At 45.5% G+C, this 12658-nt stretch overlaps 1 protein-coding gene across 1 annotated transcript in view; it reads right to left on the reverse strand.

Annotated features, from left to right (window-relative positions):
* Positions 1-595: 595 nt before the first annotated feature.
* COL6A3 (collagen type VI alpha 3 chain) overlaps positions 596-12658 on the reverse strand; it is a 73061-nt gene continuing 60998 nt past the window's right edge. Inside the window, exons 38-43 of the mRNA XM_079783228.1 lie at positions 12002-12104; positions 9062-9636; positions 7551-7814; positions 6450-6548; positions 2061-2225; positions 596-1315 (exon numbers count right to left, since the gene is read on the reverse strand). Of these exons, the coding sequence (XP_079639354.1) occupies positions 1275-1315; positions 2061-2225; positions 6450-6548; positions 7551-7814; positions 9062-9636; positions 12002-12104 (1247 nt within the window). The 3' untranslated portion in view covers positions 596-1274. The remainder of the gene's footprint in view (positions 1316-2060; positions 2226-6449; positions 6549-7550; positions 7815-9061; positions 9637-12001; positions 12105-12658) is intronic.

A 12658-nucleotide genomic window follows, 5' to 3' on the forward strand; every position in this document is an offset into this window, starting at 1 on the left:
TCCTTTCTCCCTGGAATGCAGGGACCACCTAAAGATGCATTTGTTTGTTTCTTTTGTGTTATGTCTGAAGACAGGAGGAGACAAAGGTCTTTAAGGAAGAAGTTGAAAGACATTCTGCTTTCTCTTTGAGACTCCAGAAAAGGGATGGGGTGCCCTGGGCCACCTGCACATCATCTCTCAGGTACAGGTGGGGGGATAAAAAGGGAAGCAAATCAAACAATTCTTTTAAAGAGGCCAAGAAGGAGGCCAAGGCTCTGTGGCCCCACCAGAAGTTAGAGGAGAGAGTGAAAGCCTGCCTGGTTCTTAAGACCAGAAAGACTCCAGGAGTCCTAAGCCAGGAATGTGGTCCAGGTGGTCATGGTATGCTGGAGCCCTGGGCTGGACCACCAGCTGGTCTGGCACACTGTCTGAGAGAGCTCTCTAGCTCCCTCCACTGGAAACAAAAGGTTGGTACTCCGGACCACCAGTCTGGCCCCAGGGGTGATTCTAGAAATAAGACAACGAATAACACCAAACCCTAGACACTTTCCATATACTTTATTAAAAAGTTTCTTTGTATAAATTTCCTAAAAACTTTAAAATTAAAATTAGACCCCACCCACCCCCGCACCAAAAAAATAAACAAAAAACACAACATTAGAGGAATGCCAAAAATATTCTCTATTATGACTTTCTTTTCATTCTTTAATGAAGGCATTGGTCCCGTAGCAGTGCATAGAGATTAAGAGATTCTGCTTCCTTCCAACCAGATGGTTTGTTAGAAGCTTTAGAAAAAGAAAATTCTCTTGGACTCTAATCCAGGATTTGGGGAGAAAAATGGAAACGTTGGGTAGTTGTTTATTCGCCAGAACAGGCTATCCATCTAAAGTCATGCTTAACTGAGAAGGAAAGAGACGAACCAAGCGGAAGGATAGAAAGTAGCTGTGAAGTTGGGGGCTATTTTCTAGACCTTACGTTTGCCTGGATCAGGCAGAACGTGAAACTGCAGAGGGAATTTGAATGTATAGACATGTTCACATAGACACCAGCAGTGGCTAACTATTACACACGTTGCAAGTATACGCGGTCACTGCCTGGGGACCAGAGCATGGGTCCACAGGCACACTAGCACCATGTTGATAGGTCGTGCGGCAGACGGCTCCCCAAGTTCGAGTGTAAATCAAAGCATGAAATGGTACGGTGCCAGGGAATCTATACCCAGAGCTTCTGTGAAGATGGCTTGGACTGGCTGACTCCTTCTTCTTCAAGAGGTATGTGTCCCTGGTCGGCCATGCTTAGGTCCCGATCACAGCCATGACTTTGGGGTTGACAAGCCCTAAGCATCGACAGATGGGGCGGACAGGCAGGGAGAGGAGGAAAAGCCATATTACTGACATGAAATGATCCCACAGCCTCTGGTTTTCATCACCCATCTCTCACGGTCCTGCTCAAAGCCTTCACTGGCTCCCTAGAGCTTCTAGGCCTGGGAACAGGGGCTCTCCTTCAAGCTGAGCATTCTCTCACCTGCACCCCTGGCCAAGTCTTCATGCAAACTGAACACTCACCCCTGCCACCGTCCTGACAGGGCCCAGGCTCTCGGTGAAGATGGCCTGTTTTATTACCAATCAAATTGCCCAACGTAATGGAGATTTTGGGTGGCCCCAAGATCAATATTGCTTAGAGGAAGCAAAATTATTTAAAGATGAATAGATGGGATTAGTTATCTTTGGTGTTATCTACAATTGTTCATTATACTATTTCCCTAATAATCATGTGTATTACAATATTTTATGAACAACAGGGACTTTATAACATTTCCATTAGTGCGGAGTAATTGACCATGTGTTTCTTCATTGGCAAAAATATGAGGACATGAGGAAGTATTTAAGAAAATTAATCATTCAGAAAGTTCCTTTCATGTGCTTTATTTGAATATCTCCCTTATCTGAAGATACAATCTATTTTTTTGCTTCATATCTACCATAATTATTGCAATTCAAATACCTTAAAAAGGTGAATTACTGCCCTGGGTCTCTTTTATCTTGTTTAGAACACCACAAACTCAGAAGGCAGTCACTTACCAGGAGAGCAAACCTTCTCGCATTCTTCCTGTGAATCGAATCTGTTTTCGTTTCCGCCGCACCCTCTATACCAGAACCGCCCACAGGTCTTAGTCTGCGCGTTGTGGTACCATTTCAACACAAAATTTCTGCACGTTCCTTCCTCTTTGGGCAGCTTACATATATCTTTAACAACGAGAGGAGAAAAGACATCATTAGAGCCCGCAGGTGACTATCCCAGTGCCAGGGGCTGAAGGTCTCATCACAAGGCTGTTGGAGGGAGAAAGAGAAGAGTGAGGGGGGAACTCCCGAAAGCTCCCAAGCCTGTTTCCTTTCTGTCAAAAGGACTTTGTAACCACCCAGAGCTTCATAAGCAACAAATATAATCGTACCGGCGAAAGGACTCAATGAAATGCACTAGGAATCCCAATGTCAGCTCTCCTTCATTACTGGATAATTTAAGGTAAAATGAGCTGTGTTTCCCTTTCCAACCCTGGGCCAGCCACTCTCAAATTCCCTCACCGCTGAATCCTCTGAGAAGAAACCGAGTTTTCCAACCTTGGAGTGTTCTGCTCCCTGGCAAAATAACAACTAATACTGTCAGAATATAGTTCAAAAATAAGGCTGTCCATTTCACTACAAGCCAACTAGATTGAAAATAAACCTTAAAGTGGAAAAAAATCTTTATGAGAGTGTGTATGTATATACCTGAGTATCTCTGTGTGTGTATGTATGTGTCTGCATGTGTCTCTCTGTATGTGTATGTGTGTGTGTGCGCATGTGTGTGTGTGTGACTGTGCCTGTAGCCCAGTACCTTTGTGACCGGCCAAATTAAACAAGTAAGGAAAAAGACATGTTGACACGAATGTAAAATTCACAACAGCAAAAATGCCGCAGAGAGGAGCTGCTCTGAAGGCAGGAGGCATTCTTTGTCCAGCTAAGGAAGTTAATGTTTGCATGCACACGCCTGATGCGGCCCAGCTGCCCGCTGAAGCCGCGCTCCGCAGAGCCTGGGGGGAGGCGCCCGCTCACACTCAGGGAAACGTCTGTTTACAGACTTCCTGGCAAACTGCAGGTCCTGCTGGGAAAGAGAGGCACTAATGTCAACTGTTATCTGAGAGTCTGGAAAACGTAAACCTTTCCACAAAGATCCCTGGCGTGGACGGTGCCACGTGTTTCCATGAGTGGCTAACGTGCCTGACTCACTAGCCCTCCCCACACAGGGCCTTTACCCACCGCTGCGTGAGCTGCCCCCAGCAGAGGTGGTCAGCAGAGTTCTGACAGATATCAAGAAAGAAAAATGGAGTCTTGGGGAGAGAACCAAAGCTGGGTCTACTACATAATGGACCAGACTCCGAGGTACACGAGGTCTACTACATAATGGACCAGACTCCGAGGCTCAGAATCCCGTGAGGATCAGTCCCACAGGACCCCGATCTGAAGCAAACCCGGGAACTCGTGTCTGCACGCTGGTGTGAATTGCTTGGTGGGAAGCCCACCACGTGAAATGGTGAGGGCACAGTCAGGTCCTGGGTTTGACGATTATGGCTCATCAGGACGCAGGACAGAGGTTTAGATTCATCCAAATAGACTACTGGGAGCCTTGAGAGACACACAAGCCCCAATTTTAAAAACTCTTTTCTCTCTGTCACAGGGAGAGAGGAGACCTAAGGGACAAATGTCTGGATTGAAAACACCCTCTTACTTCTGAATCCGTGTCTCAGTCTTAAAAAAAGAAAGAAAAAATGAAAATAGCCAGCCCAGCCAGATTCATGTTTAAAGATTGTGTTGTTTATATTAACTAAACGCTGTTTATATATTCTTGTCCCTTCTGGACCACACATAAGAGAGCCAAAAAATCCCCAAAATTGCTGCGCAGTTTACACCCAGTCATTTTCTCTCTCTGAAGCATGGAATTTGCTAGAAATTTTACATTTCACATACTCTTTAAGGAGAAAACTTACCAATGGCTGAGAAACAATATACACAGATGTCAGTGACTCTGAAGTTATCATCCCATCTGTCCTGACCCGTCTCTTTGGGGGATTTCTATAAGCTCTTTGTGGCTTCTCTCAGCTCAAGCACCTTGTGGGGAAGCCTCATGGAGGTCACTCGGGAGTGGAGCTGGAGTGGGCTAGGAGCTCAGGTGCCCAGTGCAGGGGACAAAGGCTTCCCCAGGTCCCTTGATGCAGGACTCAGACAACTGCTTATGAGCAGAAATCAAAGGGTTGAAACTTAAGTTTTCTTCTCCAACCCACCCTCAACTCCACATTCCTACTTCCACTATTTTCCATTTGAGTTGAAAACCATAACATTAAAAGTTTTTATAAAATCTGCCATGAACTCCCGAATCATTCCATACATTTACATCCAGAGGAGACAATTTCTTGGTTTTCAATCAATTTTTCCATTCAAAAGATTTGAGGAGCTTGAAAAACGTGGCTGTCCCTAACACAGACAAATTTCTAAACTTGTTTCCAGAGGCAAACTATTCTAAACATTTTTTTCAGTTCTCTAAGTAGTTCATTTATTTCCCTTATTATACACACCAGTATAGATGCATAACAGTTTCACAATTCCTGTACTGACTCAGTTACCTTCTTTCTTATGACTGAGGCCACATGTCAGTATGGATTGTGGCTATATTAATCGATGATAGATAGATGGTGGAGAGAGAGAGAGAGAGGGAGAGAGAGAGAGAGAGAGAGAGAGAGAGAGAGAGAGAGAGAAACAATGTAGATGTATACATGTAAATGTAAATGTAGACATAGTATAGATTATAGATTATAGACATAGACATATATCCATGGACATAGGGAAAGTCCATTGAGGAATAATGTATTCTAGCGACAGAGAAGGTTCTCACTAGAAACAATTAAAGAATCAAGAAGCCTCTACTCCCAAGTATGGAGTCAGAAACCATCCAATTTTATTTAAACACAGATGAGACAGGGTACAGACCCTACAGAAATAGGGTCTGTACCCTGTCTCATCTGTGTTTAAATAAACAAATGGATAAACAAATAACACCTTAAAAACTTACAGTGGAAAGAATAAAATGAGGAATCCTGGTAGATCTTCTCTGGATGTAAATGTATGGGAATGATTCAGGAGTTCGATGTGAGGGAAAAATAATGTGCTGTTGCTGCTGACGATGCAATACATATGGAGAAAGCGCAGCTGCTTTGAAATCCAGCACAGTACAGAAGCAGCTGGGCCCCAGCAAACGCCTTTTATCATAGTCGGGTACAGAAATAAACCCCAGAAAGAGCTATGCCTTCCTCATCCTGATTGTGGCCAACACACTGAAAAGTAATGACCTGCCACTCCTAGGAAAACCTTGTGCTCTGGGGCCTATAAAACATGGAATTTGGACTATGGATATTAGTTGCTAACATCTTTTGGGAGAACACTCGAAAGCAAAGCATGTCGACTATGTCAGTCATCAGTTCCTCGAGGGTGAATGACTGGAGCTCGTGTTCTGCTCAGCGAGGGGTTACAAGTCTGAGAGAGTCCCACTGACCAGGAAAAGAAGCAAGGAACAGTGGCCAGTCCAGAAACATGCCCAGCTGGTCCCTGATTAAATGTCAAATGTGCCCTCACTTGGCTCAGGCACACAGAGAGTGGTATGATAGACTGAGCCAGGTATGTTCTTAGGAAATTGGGACCAGAACACAATCCCATGGGACATTTCCAAACCCATCTGCCATGGGTCCTCATCTGCATGTCTTGAGTCCTTCTGAGCAGTTTTGTTGTTGTTGTTGTTGTTGTTGTTAATCCTCACCCAATGATATTTTTCCATTGATTTTTAGGGAGAATTGATTTTCACAAGAGAGAGGGAAAGATAGAGAGAAACATCAATGTGAGGGAAACACATTGATTGGTTGCCTCCTGCATGAGTCCCGACCAGGCCCCGGGCTGGGGAGGAGTCTGCAACCAAGGTGCGTGCCCTTGACCAGAATCAAACCTGCGTGGTCTGCAGGCCGACGCTCTATCCACTGAGCCAAATTGGCTAGGGCCTAAGCACTTTTTATTAGATTGGATCACTGAATGGGTGACACCCCACTCTTTGTAGCATCACAGACCACACAAATCCACACTAGTCCCAATCTGAGAAAAGTGATTAACAATACATGGATTTCTGACTGCAGTGCCCAAAGCAACTCCCATCCAATTTTCTCCAAGAGCCTGGGGATCGGCAAGGTAAGTTTCCAGGAATAGCTTAGAATATGCAGAATGAGTCCAGGCTGGGCTACACCAAGTGGATATGGAACTTCCTCTATATAAGTCATCCTGCTCTGAGAGTTAGAACCTCAGCAGGTGACAGAGTATCCAAAATGCAAGGGCTGTAACTGTTTGGGAGAAGGCTGTACTGGTGCTGCTAATGGACCGAATGTTCTCATAACTCACCTATTTCATTCTCAGCCAGCGGTTCTGTGCTCACCATGAGATTGACCGTTGCACTAGAGGCCGACCTTGCTGGTTGTGGAGGTGGAGGCTGAGTTTTCCCTATAAAAGAAAAAATGATTACAACTAGTAGGTAACTCAGACACTGAAGGGCCAGGGAATCCTTAGGGATGAGGCAAGCTTGCCTCTCTGCATTAAGATAAGGGTGGGCCACTGAAACACTGGGACCTAAGAAATCCATACACAGAGTCCTGGTGTCTGTTGTCTGCTAGTTCAAGTCATCCCAACAAGCAAACAGAGCAAATCTCTGCGCTTTGAACAAATCTTCTCATTTTCCCACGTAAACGCTTCTGTTTCTAGCCGAGAAAACAGATCCTGGGGTGGAAGGGTCTTTGGACTCTTTATCTTCATGGATTACATGATGGCTGGTGGGAATCCCCTTCCCTTGAGCACCATTCTTTGATCTGAATAGCACTGGCCCAAAGAGGAAGAATGTGAGCCTCCCCCTCCATACCCCAGAGAAGCCAGGGTCAGGAAGAATGTGGGGGATAAGAAGAACTTAGAGAGGAGGTGGGGCATGAGTAATTTCGAGGCTGGAGAAGCTGCAGGGCCAGGCCTTGGGGCTGTGGAAGAGCCAGGGAACAACAAAGGGCAGAGCCCGAGCATGGTGGGGGGGGGGGGTGGTAGAGTAGGGGAGGGAAACTCTGAGGTCTTTTCTGCAGTGGCCATGGATGCCTATAGCCCCCCAGCTGGTTACTCCCTAAGGAGCCAGGGACCCTGGGTGGTGTTTTCTGTTCACTGAACATGGAAATGTGCTTCTGAAACACTGATGTGGTGGGCATCGAGCCCAGCCAGGTTACACGGGGATTATTTCTTTCTCCCAGGGGCAGGGCGGCACCCAGGCCAAATGGATCTGGTTTCCTCCAGGACCCCAAAGGCAGGGCAAGAGGTCACAAGGAACCCCATCTTTCATTCATAAAGGATTTTGTTTTGACCTTGTTATTTCAGAACAGAGTCAATGAATACGAACTGTTCCCTCTATGTCCTGTCTGCATTCATGTACAAGTCAGGTACCAACTTTTCTTAAATGGACCCCGTACTCACTTGTACTGAAACTTCCATGGTAGATGGCCTTAACCTGAGACCTCAGGTAGCAGACCACCACCACGTGGTACGTGTGCCCGGAGCGCAGGCCCCCGATGGCACGGTCCGTGACTGTGAGGTTCTGCTTCAGAACTAGGGACTGGTCATGGGCCGAGGTAACGGTGAGGTCGTAAAAGTAAGGGCTGGGGGGCTCCGGCCTCTCCCAGTGGAGTTTGGCGCTGTTCTCGGTGATCTCCAGCACCTGGACCTCTCGGGCAGCCTTGGCTAGAAAAGACCAAACACAGTGTGGAGACAGATAAATAAAACCCCATGTGATGGAAACAGGCAGGCAAGAGACGAAAGCTGAGAGATGTGTATCAGTAGACAGTTGACCAGAAAGTAAGGTGAGGCAGGGAACCAATTTCTCATTCATGTTCCCGGGAAATATTGGTCTTCTACCAATGTAGATGAGATGCGAAATGATTCATAGTAATCAAAACTTGCATTATTCATCAGCAAGGTACATAACTCCCCCTTTTTCCTTCTGACAATCTCTCTTATTAAGGGGATACTATGAAAATTCATGGTCTCGTGTACTATCTGAAATGTGTTCACTATGGCGTGAACCCCAGGATTTTAAACATATTGAATCATTAAACCTTAGGGCATGACATGAAATTCTTCTAAAGGAATCTCTGCTCTCTGTTCATAACATGAAGACTACTTCCATGACCTTTTTAGGAGCACATGCATTCTGCCTTCACCTTTCTGTACAGCTTGTGATACTCTATAGTATCTCCTAACATTTTCTTTGAGGAAAAAATAAAATAACACCCTTGGGCCTCATAGCTCCCTTGCCCCCGATTTCTCCTTCAGGCTGGAGCCTGCTTTTCCCATGGACAGGCCTGGCACAAGGTTCAGCCTGTGGGGTGGCTGACTGTCCAGGTTGCTGAGCTAACCACCGGGCAGTGAGGGGCCTCTTTGCAGCAGGACAAAGTCCGCAATCACAAAACTCCTTGCAGATCTTCTGGAGTCGTATCTTATGGGAGGCAGGTCTGGCTCCAGAATCCAAGCACAGCCCATGGCTCAAGAGCCGACAACAGGCTTTTTCTTTCGCTCTCACTCTCTAAATGGGGCCCCAAAACTCTGCTTCTGCTTAGAACTCATCCCTTTTGCTTAAGACCTGGGTTTCCAGGATAGAGGGGTTATGCCCTCCTGTGAACTTCCCAGAGAGAACGAACAGGTGTGGACTCGGGTGGGAGTGGGGGAAGTGGGAGAGCCCTTTTGCCTGTTCTGCATGGAGCTCACCAGCCTCACATGCGGTGAGAGATCTCTTTCTAATATAGAAAACAGGCCATGTTTTGACAATTCCCTACTCTGACCAGCACCTTTTAGACGTACACATCACCCAGGTGTATAAAACCCTGATCAGTGACTGCATTTCAATGGCTTTGTAAACAGGCTTTGAGGGACATGCCCTGGACACAGTACACGAGGGTGTGAGGGGGCAGCCCTCCCAGCAGCTTGCTTACCCACAGGCTTAGCAGTGGCTGACTTGGTGGTGGCCAGTCTGGCTGCCTGGGGCTTGGGGGCCTCAGGCTTTGCTGCCACTGGTTTGGTAACGGCAGGGGGTCTTGCAGCTGCTGGCTTTGCTGCTGCCACCGGCTTTGCTTCTACCACTGGCTTTGCTGCTGCTGCTACCGGCTTTGCTGCTGCCGCCGGCTTTGTTGCTGCCACTGGCTTTGCTGCTGCAACTGGCTTTGCTTCTACCACTGGCTTTGCTGTTGCTGCCACTGGCTTTGCTGCTGCCGCCGGCTTTGCTTCTACCACCGGCTTTGCTTCTACCACTGGCTTTGCTGTTGCTACTGGCTTTGCTGCTGTCGCAGGCTTTGCTGCCGCCGCCGGCTTTGCTGTTGCTACTGGCTTTGCTGCTGCCGCTGGCTTTGCGGCCACTGCAGGTCTGACTGTGGCCATCTTTGAGGCCTCAGGCTTGGCAGGCACAGGTCTTGCAGCTGCAGGTCTCGAGGCGGCCGGCTTTGAGGCCGGCAGGTTGACCACGGCCACTGGTTTAGATGTAGGACTTGAAGTAACATTATTCGGTGTGTTTCTGTTAAAACAAATTAAATTTTGCTTCAACCCATCTATAGTTTTGCCTGCTATCTAAAATGGACAGAGACATGTCCTAGTGAGCTATGCAAAGCATGCTGTCTTATTAAATGCATGCAGTAGTTTTATGTATTACATATAGGCCTGCGCATATCAAATTCCTCCTTTATAGGATCTGTGCCACAGAGAACATACTGAACAGCATGGAAAATAATAATCCCTAAAAATGAAGCATCTATTGTACAATAAATACATCTGACATCTCATCTTCAATTTATCAAATAAAAGCAGGGGGAGAGTAAAGAGACAATAAATATTGAAATGATGAGAATTATTCTTATTGTTAACAATAATAATCAGTTAATAGCTGCTGTCATTATAAAAAGTGTCCACACAGCAAAATGCTGTGTTGAGCTGGAAAATTATAAAGTTGGTGTATGCTTTCACTTCCAGGCTCATTGTGCATTTTAGTTTGTATTAAGTTTTGTATGTGTGGTTTTGTTTTGATTATTTTTTTTATAATTTCTTATTCTATTCAAGTCCCCAAAGAAAACAGCAACATAATTAAACACAACAGCACAGAACCACCCTTGTTCATTTCTTGCCCTGACATGAACATTTGTTATTTTATAGATATATCACACTACATGTGATATGCAGTACATTTTCAAATTGTTATCATACAAATTCAAATATTAGATTTATTTATTCTGTTTTCCTGGATAAGGTTGAGCCAACTTTTGCGAATGTTCTAGAGGAATTATAAAGATAATTAAGGCTAGAAAAAGAGAATCTATGAACCAAGATCAACAGGGTAGCACCATAGTGCCGGAAAAGCGTCATGGCTGCCTTAGTAATGATTCTCAACTAACGAGGCTGAGATCTGAAGCATCCCCCCTGGGGACAAAAGCGAGAGCTGAGGGACGTAAGGGGTGATGGAAAGAAGGGTGTGTAGGAGGAAGAGATGGGCTCTCTACCCACCCTGAGGTCAGCGGGAGTAAGACAGACATTCCTATTTCAAGGATAATTCGAATCCACACATCATCTGGGTGCCACAGTCAGAACCCCCCTTCACACACACACACACAGAGAGCATGGCACACTATCGCATTCTCTTGAAGGGTACCAATTAATGGCATATTGCCTGTGCTCGGTCCTGCCACCACATTCCCCTCACCAGGCTCTCAGTCACACAGCCAACTGCTCTCCCGTCTGCTCCTGGAATTGGCACAGATGGAGCTGGGCATAAGGTCACTGAGCACTTGCCAGGTGGCCAGCATCACTGTGGGTACCACAGTCCCTCCCATCTCCCAACCCTCTCATTAGCCTTCATGGTGGAGCATCATGTTGCCTCCACTTGCTACCATCACCTGTGTGATTACAGCATTAATCATTTTAAGAAGATCTAGAGTCCATTCTTTCCTGAATGCATCCAATCCTTTTACAGGAAATCATTTCACACCCAAGATAGTTGATTGCTTGGACACAGGGCCTCAACTGCCCACCCTCTCAGCACCCATGCCCTGCAATGTGATGTGGCAGGTCCTCCCACCAAGTCCAGCTCCCACCCTCGAATCTAGCAAGGCTGGCCTCTGGACATGCTTTGACCAAAAGAAAGTGGCAGAGGTAACAGTGAGCCAATCTTAGCCCAGGCCCCAAGAGGTCTTGCATACTTCCACCTTCTCTCATGACCCTGCCCTGTCACCTGTGGACAAACCCAGTCTTCCCCACTGGAGAATGAGAGACCTTGTGGAGCAGAGATGAGCCATCCTGCAGAAACCACCCTAGACCACCAGCCCACAGCTGATGAGTAGCTGACCACAAGCATATAAGTGAGCCCAGTAGATGCCAGAAGAACTCCCCAGCTGATTCCAGGCAAAAATTGCTAACCCACAGAATTTCAAATTAGAAAATATTGTTGTTTTAAGCCACTAAGTTTGGGGTCATCAAAAGCTAAAAGATACAACAGATTCTTCTAAAAGATACAAAAGCTAAAAGATACAACAGATTCTTCTAAAACAGTGGTGGGAAACCTTTTTTCTGCCAAGGGTCATCTGGATATTTATAGCATTATTCTTGAGCCATTCAAAATTATCAACTTAATAATTATGCTTCTATGAAAAAAGCTCTGAGATTTGTTGAATTTCCAGTCCCACCTGCAATTTCCTTGGCAGGGCCAGACCAAATGATATGGCCCGTGGGCCGGACATTCCCCACCCCTGTTCTAAAAAAAAATGTCTTACGTGACCTTAGGGAAGTCACATTTTCTGAATTTTTATGTCCTCACCCCATAATGTTAAGCATTGGAGGACCTCGGCATTCCCCCTAGCACTGTAATTTGTGGGACAATTATTATAATCACTTACACTTGTTTGTGACCAAATTTCACAAGAGTCTTTGCCGGTTGGTCCCCTTGGAACCAACTGCACTGTTTCCTGATATCAGGGGACAAATAAAAAGCATTTTCACCTAGAGAGAAATAGAAAAAAAAATTAAGTGTATGCAAATCCCTTGCAAATTAAAATTAATATGCTAATGAGTTCAATGAATCACATAGTGTTTAGTCCATAAATATTTGTTGACTTAATTAATTCTTCCAGTCAAGTCCAGTGAGTTTTAAACACTAAGTATAATGGTACTTGATCCATAAAACCTATTAAGCCAATATGTTGTATTTGGCAATATTTGGGTGATTTAGTTAAAGATAATATTTACTCAATGTGATCAGGAAGATAGGAATAAGAGAAAACTCAAGTGCAGAACTTAACAGTTCCAAACCCTCAAACATCAAACTATAACCAAGTTACATTTAATATTTTCTCAATGCTGTGTTTAACAAGTGTTTTGGGTTTGTTTTTTTTCCATCTTCTGCAGTTAGTGATGATGGCCTGGGTGAACTTGCTGCCTTACCTTTGTTTCATATGTTCTCCCGTAAAACTTTTGGGGCACAGGCTTCACAAAAGTGACTGCTGTTTTCAGGGACTAGACCTTACCCTGAATAATAAACTCTCCATATATGCATG

The sequence above is a fragment of the Cnephaeus nilssonii genome (assembly GCF_951640355.1).
Source record: "Cnephaeus nilssonii genome assembly, chromosome: 10".
NCBI classification, from domain to species: domain Eukaryota; kingdom Metazoa; phylum Chordata; class Mammalia; order Chiroptera; family Vespertilionidae; genus Cnephaeus; species Cnephaeus nilssonii.